Here is a 16431-nt window from a genome sequence, read left to right as displayed (position 1 = left end):
TCCAGATGACCATTACTCTTGGGGGGAAAAAAGAACATTGCAACTTTTGTAAATACTGTACTTGTTCATGAGATTTTATGTGCAAAGTTGTTTTTGTATTATAATATTCCTAGTTTGTTTTGTTTTTTTTTTCTGTCAGTTTTTCTATCATAGTACTTCTTGTTGGAAAGTAAAATATGGTTCGAGTACTAGTTAGAAGATCTGTTTAGTTCTCATCTCCTCAGGGTTAAGTTGAAGTGTTCAGTTAAGACCTGTTAATGAGTTTCTTTGTGGAATGTTTTTGTTTTAGTTACTTACACATTGGGCATGCAAAAGCTGCTCTTCTGAACCAGCACTACCAGGTTAACTTTAAAGGGAAACTGATCATGAGATTTGATGACACAAATCCTGAAAAAGAAAAGGAAGATTTTGAGAAGGTAATTAAAAGTGTAGTGATGACTTTTTTCAGAAAAGTAAATTAAAGTTAGAGGGTAACCTGATACCTTCATGGTATGAAAAGCAAACTTTGTTTCATAGCTGCCTCCCCCCTTTTATATATTCCACCTATGTATGTTCTTGAGACCCAAACCGAAAAATATCAAGTTCCTATACAAAAAAAAAATTTTCTCTTCTCCGGTTATAGAATTTACCTACATGCTGTATTTTCCTATGAGTAACAAATTCACTGGAGGCAGGTTTTCTTATTGTCATATAATAATTAAGTTTATGAATGAAATAATCACTAAATAGGTATTGGAAAATGTAGTTTTCTACCTCTTGTCTCATCTTTATTCAGAAGCACTACACTACATTCCAAGAGGATACAAAGGATTGTTGATATGATCAATAAATAATAACTGATTTTTTCAGAGTAAATGAAAGCTCCCTCATGAGATCAGCTTTTGGAGCTGAAAATTTGGAAGCTGATGTAATGAATAATTTTTTTTTTCTGACTTAATATCATACAACTTCCACGGCCTTTTTCAGGCTATTTAAGACGGATTTTTTTTAAATTACATTTATTCAAAATGCAGTATCAGGGATTGGAAATAATGGGAAAAATGAAACTATGCACTTTTTTTTTAATTTATTGCAGGTTATCTTGGAAGATGTTGCAATGCTGCATATCAAACCAAATCAATTTACTTATACATCAGATCATTTTGAAACTATAATGAAATATGCAGAGAAACTAATTCAAGAAGGGAAGGCTTATGTTGATGATACTCCTGCTGAGCAGATGAAAGCAGAACGTGAACAGAGGATAGAATCCAAACATAGAAATAACTGTAAGGCGTAGTTTTGTCTGATGTTTTAATTTATATTCTGTATTACGCTTCCTTAGCAGTACATGATTTCATTATTGTAAGAGATGCTGATGTGATGGGGCTGGGAAGGTGGCTCAGTGGTAGAGTGCTTGCCTTGCAAGCATGAGGCCCTGGGTTCGATTCCTCAGCACCACATAAGCAAAAAGAAAAAAGCCAGAAGTGGTGCTGTGGCTCAAGTGGTAGAGTGCTAGCCTTGAGCTGAAGAGCTGAGGGACAGCACCCAAGCCCAGAGTTCAGGCCCCACAACCGGACCCCAAAAAAAAAAAAAAAAAGAGAGATGCTGACGTGAAACACATTGAGTGTGATTTCTATGCTAATGTATTTCAGAAATCTTTTTTCTTTCTCTGTAATCTTTTACATTTTTATTGCTTTATTACCGATCACAACCATGTTTAAAGAGCCCATGCCTTTAGTTCTTATTATATGCAGTCTTTTGCATGTATTTCCCTTACTGTGATATTTTTTTTATTTATTTATGTATGTATGTATGTATGTATGTATGTATGTATGTATGTATGTATGTATGTATGTATGTATTTATTTATTTTTGTTGGTCATGGGGCTTGAGCTCTGGGCCTGGGCACTGTCCTGAGCTCTTCAGCTCAAAGCAAGCGCTCTACCACTTGAGCCACAGTGCCACTTCTGGTTTTCTGGTAGTTAATTAGAGATAAGAGTCTCACAGACTTTCTTGCCCAGGCTGGCTTTGAACCTCTATCATCAGAACTCAGCCTCCTGAGTAGCTAGGATTATAGGCAGGAGCCACCAGTGCCCTGCTTTACTGTGATATTTTACAGCTCTTTTTCTTGAAGTGCTGGTGATCAAACCCAGAGCTTTGTAAATGCTAGACTAGCACATGATACCACTTCATCCCTAGCCCTTATGCTTCTTTAATTTAAATGTTTAACGTTTATAAAATGTTAGATGATAACACTATTTGCATTCAGGTCTTCCTTTTAACATGTGGGTACCCTATGTTACTGAAATATCACCTGCCTAAAGAGCATACTTTTTAAAATTTCCTTTAGACAGGCTTACTATTTAGCTCAGGTTGGTCTTGTATCTGCTGTCTTGTACCCAGCCTGAGAGCATACCATTCTCATTTATCAGTTGTTGACTTGTCTTCTGAGCTCACAAATTGGGGTATTTTAATTTTGTAGTCTCTGTAGTTATGTTGGTAGAACTTTCATATTTTATTTTTGAAGTATTTGGAAATATTCAAATTGCTATATTAAACCTTTTTTTATTTTTTTTTTATTTTTATTTATTTATTTATTTATTTATTTTGGGTCTGGTCGTGGGGCCTGAACTCTGGGCCTGGGCGCTGTCCCTCAGCTCTTCAGCTCAAGGCTAGAGCTCTATCACTCGAGCCACAGCGCCACTTCCGGCTTTTTTTTTTTCTTTTTGCTTATATGGTGCTGAGGAATCAAACCCAGGGCCTCAGGCATGCAAGGCAAGCGCTCTACCACTGAGCCACCTTCCCAGCCCTAAACCTTTTTTTTTAATTCTCATTTTAAAAGCTAATTAACAATTGGGCCTTTACACTTGTTTTTGTGTGTGTGTGTGTGTGTGTGTGTGTGTACTTGTTTTGGGGTGTGTGTGTGTGTGTGTGTGTGTGTGTTATTGGGGTTTGAACTTAGCACCTTGTGCTTGCTAGGTAAGGGACTTTTATCGCTTGATCCATGCCCCCAGTTCTATCTTGATAATTTGGGTACAGGAAAAATGTCCATTGTATCTCCAAAGTTTACACAGAAAGGTCCTGTTTCACAGTTCTTTCTGTCTTTCTTCCTTTCCCTTTCCTCCCTCCCTCCCTCCCTCCCTCCCTCCCTTCCTCCCTCCCTTCAACTCTGGGCCTGGGCACTATCCCTGAGCTCTTCAGCTCAAGGTGAGTGCTCTACCACTTGATCCACATTGCCACTTCTGCTTCTCTAATGGTTAATTGGAGATTAGAGTCTCATGGACTTTCTTGCCTAGGCTGGCTTTGAACTGCAATCTGCATATCTCAGCCTCCTGAGTAGCTAGGACTACAGGTGTGAGCTACTGGCACCTAGCTTCACAGTTCTTTCTTATTCATTTAGAATAGACTGAATATGCTGAAATAGGTAGACCTACAGTCACCTGAGATAAAGAGGGTTTTTTTCTAGATTTTTTTTTCTGTTTTCTGTCATTTTTTTTGTTTTCTGTGATTTAAGAATTTCCTATTCTCTACAGAACCCACAGCTCATGCTTTTAGCTTATGCCATGTTCTGCTGGTCCTAGAGCTTGAAATTAGGTCCTTGACCCTGTCCCTGAACTTTTTTGCTCAAGCCACAGCTCCTTGGCTTTTTGGTGGTTAATTGAAAATAAGAGTTTCATAAACTTTTCTGCCAGAGTTGGCTACAAACCAGCTCAGATCAAACAACCTCAGATCTCAGCCTCCTGAGAATAGCTAGAATTACAGGTGTGAGCCACCAACACCTGGTCTATCTACCCCATGTTCTTTAGATGAACATTATAGTGACAGTACTTAAGGTTCCCCAGGGTCAGGACAAACTGGTCTGACCCCTAGGCTTAAGGTTGCCAAAGAAAAGAATGTTTCTTTAGAAGCACCAGGTGAAGATTTTATAGGGGAGAAGAGATGAGCTGATAAGGTGTGCCATGTCAGGGAAATAAAATGATGGCAACAAATGAGAAAAACCTTCGGATAATATACTTTCTCTTGTATCCTTGGTTGGTGCTATATCCGTAGACTCTTGATTTTACCTTTTCTATAACATCTTTATAGAGTATATTTCTTTAAGTGTTGTGTTTTCTTTCCCCCTTTGTTAGTACTTTCATTTGAACTCAGGGCCTTGGACTTGTTAGGCAAGTGGTTTTCCACTTGAGCCACACCCCAGTTCTTTTTGCTTTAGTTATTTTTCAGATAAGTTTTGCTAACTTTTTCATTTGGGCTGGCCTACAACAGTGATTCTCTGAATAGTTGGTATTACAGGTGTGAGCCACCACCATAGCTATTGTAGTATTTCAAATTAATGGAATATGGCTAACATAAAATGATAACATATCAAATTATAAGAATAATAAAGTAATTAGAATTTAACCACATTAGTAACATTAAATAACCACTAATGAAGTTGTCACTTTATAGCTATTGAGAAGAATCTACAAATGTGGGAAGAAATGAAAAAAGGAACTCAGTTTGGTCAGTCCTGTTGTTTGCGAGCAAAAATTGACATGAGTAGTAACAATGGGTGCCTGAGGGACCCAACACTTTACCGCTGCAAAATTCAGCCACATCCAAGAACTGGGAGTAAATACAAGTAAGTGTGTCTTTTTCAGTATGCCAGATAGCTTTCTATGCTTTTGTTTTGATCCTCTTTTATCAGTGTAGAGTAGTCAAACAGTCAAGAAACCATAGACTGACTGGCCAAGCGGCCTGTGGTCTTTCAGAGGTTGCTTATTTACTTGTCAAAGGTTATAGGAGGTATTTCCACTATTAACTTGCATCTATAAAAGGGCTTGATTCTCCCTAAATTTGCTTTTTGAGTATTAAGTAGGTATAATTGTGGTGTGTATTTTTTTCAGAGGTGATGAACTTGATTTTGTTTTTATTTTTTCCAGTCCTGGTGTATGCTAGGCAAGCACTACCACTAAGCCATGTTCCCAGCCCCAGGAACCTGATTTTTGCCAAAGGTCATTTGGATAGTTCCAGTCTCATTTGAGGTCTATACAAAATTATCAGTGCAGGGGGTGGGAAGGTGGCTTTGTGGTAGAGCGCTTGCTTTGCATGCCTGAGGACCTGGGTTCGATTCCTCAGCAACACATAAGCAAAAAGAAAAAAGCCGGAAGTGGCACTGTGGCTCAAGTGGTAGAGCGCTAGCCTTGAGCTGAAGAGCTGAGGGACAGCGCCCAGGCCCAGAGTTCAGGCCCCACGACCGGATCCAAAAAAAAGAAAAAAATTATCAGTGCAGGCAGATGAGCTGAGGGGCAGCTGACAAACCATACTTGTCTTTCTTGTCATATACTAAATTATCTTGTGGGATTTATACAACCCTTGGACCTGACAATCCCCACTTTTGCTAGATGAAAATACTTCTCTTTCTATGGTAAACTCTGACTTTTTTGTGGGCATAAATTGACTTATAGTCTAAAAATTTTACAAGTTTTTAAAAATTTTTCAAGTTTGTTTTCTCTGGATTTTCAGTTCTTTTTTATGATGCTAAGGCATAAATCATTCATTTTTAGTGTGAAATAGATAATAAAACACAGTATGGTACCACTCTACCACTTGAGCCACAGTGCCACTTCCGTTTCTGTTTATGTGGTACTGAGGAATTGAACCCAGGGCTTCATTCTAGGCTAACCCTACCACTAAGCCACATTCCCACCCAAAGAAATTAATTTTATACCTTTTTTTTGTTGTTGGTCCCAGGGCTTGAATGCAGGGCCTGGGCACTGTACCTGAGCCTCTTTGTGCTCTACCACTTGAGCCATAGTGCCAATTCCTCTTTTTTATCTTATTTTTAAAAAGTCTCACTGTGTAGGCCATGTCATTTTTGAACATATGATCCTGCTGCATCCTTGAAAGTTTTATGCATTATTATAAACTTTTTTGGGGTGGGGGTCCGGTCGTGGGGCCTGAACTCTGGGCCTGGGCGCTGTCCCTCAGCTCTTCAGCTCAAGGCTAGCACTCTACCACTTGAGTCACAGCACCACTTCTGGCTTTTTTCTTTTTGCTTATGTGGTGCTGAGGAATCGAACCCAGGGCCTCATGCTTGCAAGGCAAGCGCTCTACCACTGAGCCACCTTCCCAGCCCTATTATAAACTTTTATAAGAAATTGCTTTATAGGAATTTTAAGAAATTGCTTTAAGGATTAAGAAAAATAGGCTTTTATTGTTATTTGCTTAGTACTATGGCTCATATACAATACTTAGCATGTGCCAGGCAGCTGCTTTACCACTGTTAAAGAAAATTATATGTTCAGTAGAATTACTCTACTTTTTTGGGAATATTGGTATTTGAACTGAGGGCTTCAAGCTTGCTAATCAGATGCTGTACCACTGGAGCTACACCTCATTATTTTTGAGACAATCTCCCCTTTTTCTCTTGGGTGGCCTTGATCACAATCCTATTCTTAATAATTACCACTATAGTTGGGATGATAGCTACATACTACTGTGCCCAACTGCTGATTGGGATTAGTGTCTCTTGAACTTTTTTTGGGGGGGGTCCGGTCGTGGGGCCTGAACTCTGGGCCTGGGCGCTGTCCCTCAGCTCTTCAGCTCAAGGCTAGCGCTCTACCACTTGAGCCACAGTGCCACTTCGGGCTTTTTTCTTTTTGCTTATGTGGTGCTGAGGAATTGAACCCAGGGCCTCATGCATGCAAGGCAAGTGCTCTACCACTGAGCCACCTTCCCAGCCCTGTCTCTTGAACTTTTTGCCAAGGCTTTCCACAAACTGCTGTCCTCTTGTTCTTAGCCTCCCCAGGACAAGTGCAAGGCCCTTACTTCAACCCCCAGTAATAGTACACACACAAAAAGCCCGTTAAAAAAAAACAAAACTCTGAATTTACAAAGAATTATAGTTTTGGTTACTATTGCTGCTTATAAATGTTTTAAAATAGAAAACATAAAATAGGTAATGTTGATTCAAAAACATTCTTTTTTTCCCTAGTGTGTATCCAACATATGATTTTGCCTGTCCTATAGTTGACAGTATTGAAGGTGTTACACATGCCCTGAGAACAACAGAGTACCATGACAGAGATGAGCAGTTCTACTGGATTATTGAAGCTTTAGGGATAAGAAAACCATATATCTGGGAATATAGTCGCCTAAATCTCAACAACACAGTGCTGTCCAAAAGAAAACTCACATGGTTTGTCGACGAAGGACTAGTAGATGGATGGTATGTTTCATATTACCTAGAATTGACAAAGAAGTATTTGTATCAGATTTTTTTTCTTTAATATAGATATAATTATGCATTTCATATATGTAAAATTTTTATATCTGATTTTTCATGTAACTCAGTGGTGGTTCAGGGGACTGGGAAGGTGGCTCAGCATGCATGAGGCCCTGCATTCGAGTCCTTAGCACCACATAAACAGAAAAAGCTGGAAGTCGGGCTGTGGCTCAAGTGGTAGAGCGCTGGCCTTGAGCTGAAGAGCTAAGGGACAGTGCCCAAGCCCAGAGTTCAAGCCTCACACCCAACAACAACAAAAAAATGGTGGTTCAATGGATGGGCCTGTGGGTCTATATAGAAATCCTGGTTTAGACATCATTTCACTTAGTGCCTTATTGTTCCTCCCCAACCCTACCTTGTTTTAATGTTGTCAGCATGGAATACTCACTGTAGAACATGCATGGCACATGAGAATGAAAATCACACGAGATCACATTCTTTGCAAAGTTCATCATTTAACAGAAAAGTGTATATAACTCTGGTATTTCATAGATCTAGTACCATTCTCCACACTCTGTTATGGCCAAAATACTCTTGAGATAAAGATTTAAGCGCTCTCGATCTTGATGTGTTGAGGACTAATTGCCCAAAGGATTTTGCCTCTAGAAAGAATATAAAAGTTTCTGTGGCATGTTAATAACCTAAATGATATTTTTATAAGAAAGATGAGTGTAAAAATGAAAGATTGTATAGTCACGTATCTATAAATGAAACCTATTCATGTTGATTATCATGCTCATAAATCTAAGAGAACTGATTTACCAGAACTAATACAGATTATAATTTATTACTCATTAGAGATGTCTTTTATTTTCTGCATCTACACATTTTAAAACACCTCCTTGGTATTTAACAGTTTTCATATTTCCCAGGGATGACCCTCGATTTCCTACAGTCCGTGGTGTTTTAAGAAGAGGAATGACAGTTGAAGGACTGAAACAGTTCATTGCTGCTCAAGTGAGTTGTTTTCTTTCATAGGTTCTCTTTTAATTTGTAGGTATTTCTGTTAATATCCTTTTACTTGTTATTATTTCTGTTATTCCTATTTCTTGTGTGCCTTATGATTCAAGGATAGAGTTAGGATTTGTGTACAGTAGTATTTGGGCTTGAACTTAGGGGTCTTGTACTCTTGCTTCACTTTCAGTTTTTTTGCCAGTCATGGGGCTTAAACTGTGGGCCTGGGTGCTGTCCCTGAGCTCTTCACCTCAAGGCGAGCGCTCTACCACTTAAGCCACAGCGCCACTTCTTGTTTTCTGGTGGTTAATTAATTGGAGATAAGAGTCTCACAGACTTTCCTGCTGGGGCTGGCTTTGACCCATGATCCTCATATCTCAGCCTTCTGAGTAGCTAAGATTACAGGCGTGAGCTGCCGGCGCCCAGCTAGGGTTAGCTTTTTATAATAGTGGAAAATTTAGATTGTCCTAAACTCCTAACCTAACATTGAACATAGGTGAAGAATTATTATCCAGTAAAAAGTATGACTGAACTTTGACAATAAATGGTTAAGTATAACAAATCAGTTTGCATGCAACAAGTTTTAAATTTCAGTTGAACTAAATGTATAAGTATTTACTGAGTTTTTATTTTTCTAAAACTGTTTGATTTGAAACAAAGTATTTACTACTTCTAGTCTTAAAATATTTTTATTATTATTGTTCTAGGGCTCCTCACGTTCTGTTGTGAACATGGAGTGGGACAAGATCTGGGCATTTAACAAAAAGGTACAGAGGTCATTCTCAGTTCACTCTGTCACTCCTGACTTTGGAATAATACACACGTAGAAATGATTAGTGTCCTATGGCAGAGAAAAATTTTGGAAGAATATTAATCATTTTGCAGTCTTCCAGGAAAATGGAATGTTTTCCTTTTAAAAATGACTAAAGAGCCATTACACCAACAAGTAAACAATAATTGAAACAAACTTGGATGTATGGGAAATGGTCATTGTTTTTTCCTTTAACCTTTTGTGAACACTCTGCATTTCATTTTTCTGCTTTCAAGCTGCGAGCTCTCTGTAAGAAGGTATTACTTAATGCTTGTATTCGCCTTACTTTAAGCATAGCTTCTTAGCCTATTACATGTTATCATCGAGTGAAGCACAATCACATTTATATAAAAGTCTTGTTTATGTAAACATGTTGGGAATACATTAATCCAGCCTTATAAAGTATGTCCTCTACTTGATAGCAAAGGGGAAGACTTGGCTAACTTCATTCTGCTGTTCCCTGTGTGCTGAGAGGACTCAAAGCTTTAAAATTACACATCATTGGGTTGTGTGGAAGGTTTACTAGTTGCAATTTCTGTGTCTTATTGGATCCAGCTTTAAAAACAAAACTGAAAATCAAATGAGGAGTCATGCAAATTGATACTGTTATTTACTAACTGGGAGCAGATGCTTAGATACTATAATAAGGCAAATCATTTTTTTTTTAATGCCATGTGTTAACTATGGTTTCTGTGATTGTGTGCTATAAATTCTTTATTGGGATTGCTGCTTGATTGTGCTGATGTCTTGCCTCAAGAAATAGTTTGCTTGTCTTGCATGTGTCTTTTTTGTGTTCAGTCAGTTTTTTTGAAAATAAAGGAATTACTAACTGGCTCTTTGTTGCTGCAGTTACTAATAATAAATTTAAGATTTGCAGGCAGGTTAGCACTTCCATTGATTTATTAATTATCCACTTTTATAGATTTAAGTTTTAATAGTTTTACATATATATTTTGTTCAAATATATTAAAAGAATTTCACTGTCAATTCTGTAGATTATGTTGAAGATGAACAGCATTGCCTCATCCACCTTCTGACTTCTGGTCCTCTTCTCTTTCCTCCCACATGTAAAATATGTGCTCTTCCACTGAAGTAGAACCCAGTCCATCTCTGCTGTTTCTTCTTTCTGGAGCTTTTCATGCGCAATTATCTTCTTCTGTATTTGGTCTTTGGTTCTGTTTTCTGGACATTACTTACCTTCTGCCATTCTGATAAATTTTTCATTCATGTTCTTTTCAAGATTTCTTGTACGAATTTTCAAAATGGCTTCCTATTTATTGTGTTTTCTTCCATTAACAGTCATAGCCAGTCTCAGGTGTTGGGTTCATTTTAATGTCTGTTTGTGTTTGATATGGGAGACTACAAGAGTAAGTGGAGGTTTGAGGAACAAGAATTGGTGATGAGCTGACTGGGCAGGTTGGAGAACTTCCAACCTCCATGTCATTAACTTTTCATCTCTTATAGCAGTTTTCCCAAAGGGAAATTCTTTTAATCACCCCTTAAAGCTGAAGGCCCTGCTGCCAAGGCTTTGGAGCAAATTGGGGAGTGACTGCTGAGGGCTTTCACACTTAGTCTCACCTGTTATTTCCTCCTTGTGTTTGCAGTTCAATACCTTCCCTTTCAGCTCCTTTTGGCTTCTGCTAGACGTGGTATTTCTTGTTCATGGGGCAGGAAGGAAGCAGTCTCCTGGTTATGGAGTGATATGGGGATGCTTCTATGCTTTTTAGCTTCCAGAATTGAGTGTTAGCTTCTGTTTTGCTAGCCCTTCTGGGTTTGTTTATGGGGATTTAAGAGTCAGTTTGCTTTGTATATCCTGAAATCAGAATGATCCTTAAATGTTATCTAATAAAGTATTTTGGTTGAGAGTAAAATTGAATCATTTTGATTACATACTTTTGTTTCTTTTATTGATCTTCATGACATTTTCCTATATGAAAACCATTCTGTCTACCTCTTTGGTTCAGATCCTTTATTTAGGTTTCTCTTATTACTACTAACTACTACTAGGTTGTTTTCTATCTTATATTCTTTCTGATGTCTACAGATACAATTTAAGTGAAGCATCATTAAGCCATATTTAGCCGTGGTGTTGGGAAGTGTTAAGGGAGAAGCTAAACCTTACTGCTTTTTACTAACAACTTTCAGGGGGAAAAAATTAAGCAGCCTCTATTTGAAAATGACCTGAGGGTCTTTACATACTCATTTAGAGAAAAAGCTTTAACATGTTAATTTTCTCCTTGCTTTAACTTCAGAAATTTAAATTTGTACTCTACCACTTTAGTCACAGCTCCAACTTCCAGCTTTTTGGTGGTTAATTGGAAATATAAGTCTCATGGACACTCCTATTGGGATTGGCTTTGAACCAAGATCCTTAGATCTAGGCCTCCTGAATAGCTAGGATTACCAGTGTGAGCCACCAGCTCCTGGCAAAAAAATTAAACTTATAAGTCTAGACCAAAATGTCACAGATTTAAGGTGTTTACTTCAGAGCTGTTACTTGTCTCTGGTAACTTTTGTAGCTGTATTCATTTTTAAATGTATGTTTCTAAGTAGTAAGGTAATAGTCTTCCCCAGTCTCAGTCTCTGCCTTTGCTTTCAGCTACTAGATCTTCCAATGAAAGTATTTGCATGAAGCACAACAAATAAAACAAACTTGAAGCTGCTGTGGTTGAAGCATGGGAAATCCTCAGGCTCTTTGGAGTAATTTCCAAACGACTGAACCAGAATCTTTGAGACTTGTGTTATTTTTTAGTGAAAAGGACTTAAATCTATTTTATGCATTTATTTATTTATTTTTGTTGGTTGTAAAGCTTGAACTCTGGGCCTGAGCACTTTTCTTCCCAAGAGTCTCACTGTGATCCTCATTTCTCAGCTTCCTGAATAGCTGGGATTAGAGGCGTGAGCCACGGTGCCCGGCTAATCTATTTATAAAATGGTGTTGTTCTACTGTATTACATAGGCTGGTCTCAAACTCCTGGGCTCAAGTAATTCTGCTTTAGCCTCTAGAATAATTAAAGTACAGTGTTTACCACCATAACCACATATAGACTTAAAAGTTTTTAGTCCAAAGTTTCCCAAACTTCTTTGATGTTAGCCATCCTGTTGAATGCTTGTTTGAATTTCCAACTGGAGTTGTGGCACAAGTGGTAGAGCACTTGTTCATTAAATGTAAGACCTAAGTTGAAAGTTCAGTATTGCCAGCGAATAAATTTCCAGACTATACTTAAGACTACTAGAACCACTGTAAGGTTAAGTGGACCGACAGTCTGCATTAATAAATGCCCCAGCCGACATTTTGTTAGATGGGAAAACAGCTGCAATGACTTGAGTTAAATTTCCCAGATATTATTGTCTTGTTTTATTTTCTTTAAACTAAATTTTGTCTTACTTTCTTAGATGCTAATCTGAGTTGTTACAAATTAAATCTTTGATCATTCTAGGGTGGTAGAATCTGAAAAAGGCAGCCCTGAATTAGGATCTTTAAGCCTCAAGGAGAGAATAGTAAACTTAAGGCTGAGTAGTGATTTAATATTGTCACAAAGTATAAGCAGACCAGGGGAATTTAATAGCTTTCTAAACTTTGTGGTAATGACTTGAGGATGGCTTTTTTTTCTGAGTTCTTAAGAATGTCTATTATTCTTTCCTAAAGCAACATATTAGTCTCAAAGTAAATGAAAAAGCCAACCCAACAATAGTAGCAATAAAAAAATGTAAAACAAATGTAGCCAGGTTTAGTTATATGTACCACTGTTTCCTGTACCCTTCTAAAGGGGTGGAAATCTATTTATATTTTTTTTCCCAGATGTTTTATAGAGTATCTGAATTCTGTGATAAATAGTCACCATTGGTAAGTTTAATTTGAGCAGAAAAGTGAAAGTGTACTACATTGGCTTCAGAAGGAGACTACTGCTGCTTGAGAGAGAAAATAGATTACGATGATGCATTCAATTAATCTTTATTGATTACCTGTATTTCCAGACCTGTATTTCTAGATACTGGGAATAATAGTGTTTCCTGAATATGTATATATACCGAGTATTAATTATCTAAAACGTTTGGAACCATAGCAGTTCAGATTTCAGAGTTGTAGCTTATGGGTGCCCAACCTTTGTATAAGATGTAGAACAATAGAATTATATTGTTTATGCTTTTATAATCTATGGAATTGCCTTATTATAGTGATCTAATGCTGTACTGCTTTTGATGGTGCCATGGTGCCTAACTGGTTATTTAAAAAAGGATACAGAAACAATAGCTATAGTCTTTTTAAAATGGTTTTCTCCAACAATGCAATGTTGTAAATTACATTTACCTATAGGGATTTCTTCTCTCTTAGATTACCAGATATTTGTTTGTTTGTTTGTTTGTTTGGTTTTGGTCAGCCTTGGAACTTGAACTCAGAACTTAGGCATTGTCCCTAAGCTATTTTACTCAAGGCTTCACTAGATACCAGATTTAAAGATAATTTTCAACACCTATCAGTAGTTATTCTAGGGAAAGAACTCTAAATCTTTTATGTTGTGTAAGCTTATGACTTTTTTCATTTTCCTGCTTGATGAATATTAGATAAGTGAGAACAGATAAACCACAAAGTTTAGTAAGTACAGTAACAAAGCCAGTTAGTATTTCTGTGCTGTTATTTACTTTTATTTATGACATTTTACAGAATATTTCAGTGTTGTAACATGAGGATGTGTTTGTTGCAGGTTATTGATCCGGTGGCCCCACGGTATGTTGCATTACTAAAGAAAGAAGTGATACCAGTGAATGTCCCAGAAGCACAGGAGGAGATGAAAGAAGTAGCAAAACACCCAAAGGTCACCTGACAGTTTCACCAATGGTTTTTGTGTTAAAGGACATGGCATGGTTTGGGGATAAATTTCTTTTCATCATCAATTATCAAGATTTGATACCAATTTAAGCAAACCTTTTTGTGGATTTCTTGCCAAGAGATTTATTCTGCTAATAATGTAGAGCACACTATATAAAATGGTTACATTTAATTCATGCTGAAATTTTGTTCAGTAAAGAAAGCATATTAATATATAAAAATAAATATAAAAAGAATTTATCTCCTCTTGGAGTCATTCTGAGAGATGAAGTACTCTAATTCACATTTTGGCTTTTTTTTTTTCTTCCTCCCATAGTACTGGGGTTTGGATGCAGCACCTCTTGCTAGTCTGGTGTTCTGCCACTTGAGCATAACTCTGCCTTTTGCTCATTGGCTAGTGCTCAGCCAGCCCTTTGCTGGTTATTTTGGAGATAAAATCTAGCAAATTTTCTTCCGGTCTGGCAGACCATCTGGATTTCAGCCTCCTGAGTAGCTACGATTATAAGTGTAATTATTATTATTTTTTTTTGGTGAGGCACAGAGATACACACACACACACACACACACACATATATGAAGACTAATACTGAATATTGACTCATAACTTGACTTCAGAATACAAATGTTCTACAATTATGTTTAACCTTCCTCTCCTGTGCTCCCCAGCTTTTTTTTTTTTTTTTTTTTCCTTTCTGTACTGAGGTTTGAACTCAAAGTTTCAAGCTTGCTAGGCTGGCGCTCTGTTAGTTGAGCCAATCATCCAACCCAGTTTTTTGCCAGCTGTTTTTTAGATAGGGTCTTTTGAACTTTCCTGCCTGGGCTGGCCTTGCACTGTGATCCTTCTGTTCTCAACCTTACAAGTAGCTTACTGGTAATGTCTGCTACATTGTTACATTCATTAAGCAATTAGTAAACACGTGCTTTTGCATTTAATTAATTATTTATTTATGTAGGGGGTTTTGAGACAGTCTTGCTATGTAGTCTAGACTGATCTTGAGCTTGTGATGCCTCTGTCTTAGCTTCTTGAGTTCTGGCATTTTAGAATGTAACAAAGAGAGCATGCTGTTTATTTCTCATCTCTTTCTTCTGCATATAATGTGGGAAGACAGAAAATTTACCTGCCTCTCAAAATTTGTCTACTAAAATGTGACAGATTAAAAATTTCCTGCTCAAGTGGCAATGTGTGTAGAAAATAACTGAGAGGCCGGGCACTGGTGGCTCATGCCTGTAATCCTAGCTACACAGGAGGCTGAGATCTGAGGATCGCGGTTCAAAGCCAGCCCGGGCAGGAGAGACCGTGAGACTCCTATTTCCAATTAACCACCAGAAAACCGGAAGTGGTGCTGTAGCTCAAGTGGTAGAGCGCTCGCCTTGAGCTGAAGAGCTGAGGGACAGCGCCCAGGCCCAGAGTTCAAGCCCCATGACCGACAAAAAAAAAGAAAAAAAAGAAAAGAAAATAACTGAGAAAGTAAAAAACAGCCAGTGAAGTAATGAGGATAACAGAATGTGGTTGTAGCTCTGAAATCCATGAAGCACTCTTAGGCACAGGCTCCCTACCTCATTTACCTCTAGTACAGTGATCAGATCCATGTCACAACTGGGATTGGAACTAAGGATTTTTTATCGTAAGGATAGTGTAACTGTTTATCTAACAGGTGTTACTTTTCCAATGCCAAGAAAAGAATTAAAAATACACTTATGTTAAATGGATCTCAAAAAGCATTTCTTCTTGATATAGTAATAGGCTTTTAATGATGTAGTAATACAATGAATAGATGAATTAATGAACCAGATTTGCATGCTAGGATCAGGCTACAGTAAGCTGTTTCTCCAACTAACATTCCCTCTCTCACTCTTTATAATCAGAATCCCGATGTTGGCTTGAAACCTGTATGGTACAGTCCTAAAGTTTTCATAGAAGGTGCTGATGCAGAGACTTTCTCAGAGGGTGAGATGGTTACATTTATAAATTGGGGCAACATCAACATAACTAAAATATACAAGTAAGAATTTTTTTGTTTTCTAATGAATTTGGAAAAATGTCTTTTATGTTTACTTAATATATATAAATATCACCTTATTTAGACCTTGACTGAATGTTTTGACGTGTTCTCACTGGTAAATCTGTCTAGACATAAATATCGTAAATTCTGGACACTAACTTTTTTGTATTATATATTCCAGTTTACTAATAAGCTATTTGGATATATTTTGTGATATTAAAATTATTTTATCCAAATGTAAAACATAGTTTTAAGGGACTTTGGAGACCTTTAACAACATGTTTTGTACATAAATGCCTGATGGGATGCTTCTTTTGAGATTTTAATTCAGATTTATAATGCTTAATGCATTAAGCATCAAAGTAATTTTAGATTTATATCAGATATGTGTGGATTATTGGTATCTTAACAGCAGAGAATGCTTTTTTTCATCTAAATTGCTAATAAATGTCTGATATAAATTAGAAACTCAAGTTTGATTTAAATTTTTTTCTGAAGAAAACTTATTTAATAATAATTTTATAATTAGTTAAAATAATCACGATAGAATAATATGTATTTGTAGCAGTTAAGCTTAATTTAA

General features: G+C 37.2%; 1 protein-coding gene across 2 annotated transcripts in view; it reads left to right on the top strand.

The window, feature by feature from the left end:
• Positions 1–16431, top strand: part of Eprs1 (glutamyl-prolyl-tRNA synthetase 1) — a 64384-nt gene that overhangs the window by 17013 nt on the left and 30940 nt on the right. The window contains exons 7-15 of one of the 2 annotated variants that reach the window (XM_070022763.1): positions 290–416; positions 1076–1268; positions 4432–4603; positions 6959–7192; positions 8122–8206; positions 8911–8970; positions 9251–9271; positions 13721–13831; positions 15712–15848. In XM_070022763.1, coding sequence (XP_069878864.1) covers positions 290–416; positions 1076–1268; positions 4432–4603; positions 6959–7192; positions 8122–8206; positions 8911–8970; positions 9251–9271; positions 13721–13831; positions 15712–15848 — 1140 coding nt within the window. The remainder of the gene's footprint in view (positions 1–289; positions 417–1075; positions 1269–4431; positions 4604–6958; positions 7193–8121; positions 8207–8910; positions 8971–9250; positions 9272–13720; positions 13832–15711; positions 15849–16431) is intronic. The other variant, XM_070022764.1, reaches the window with a different exon arrangement.

Source organism: Dipodomys merriami, unplaced genomic scaffold (genome assembly GCF_024711535.1).
Source record: "Dipodomys merriami isolate MVZ:Mamm:240054 unplaced genomic scaffold, mDipMer1.0.p SCAF_153, whole genome shotgun sequence".
NCBI classification, from domain to species: Eukaryota; Metazoa; Chordata; class Mammalia; order Rodentia; family Heteromyidae; genus Dipodomys; species Dipodomys merriami.
Note: the sequence above shows the minus strand (reverse complement) of the source record. Positions and strands in the feature narration are given on the sequence as shown.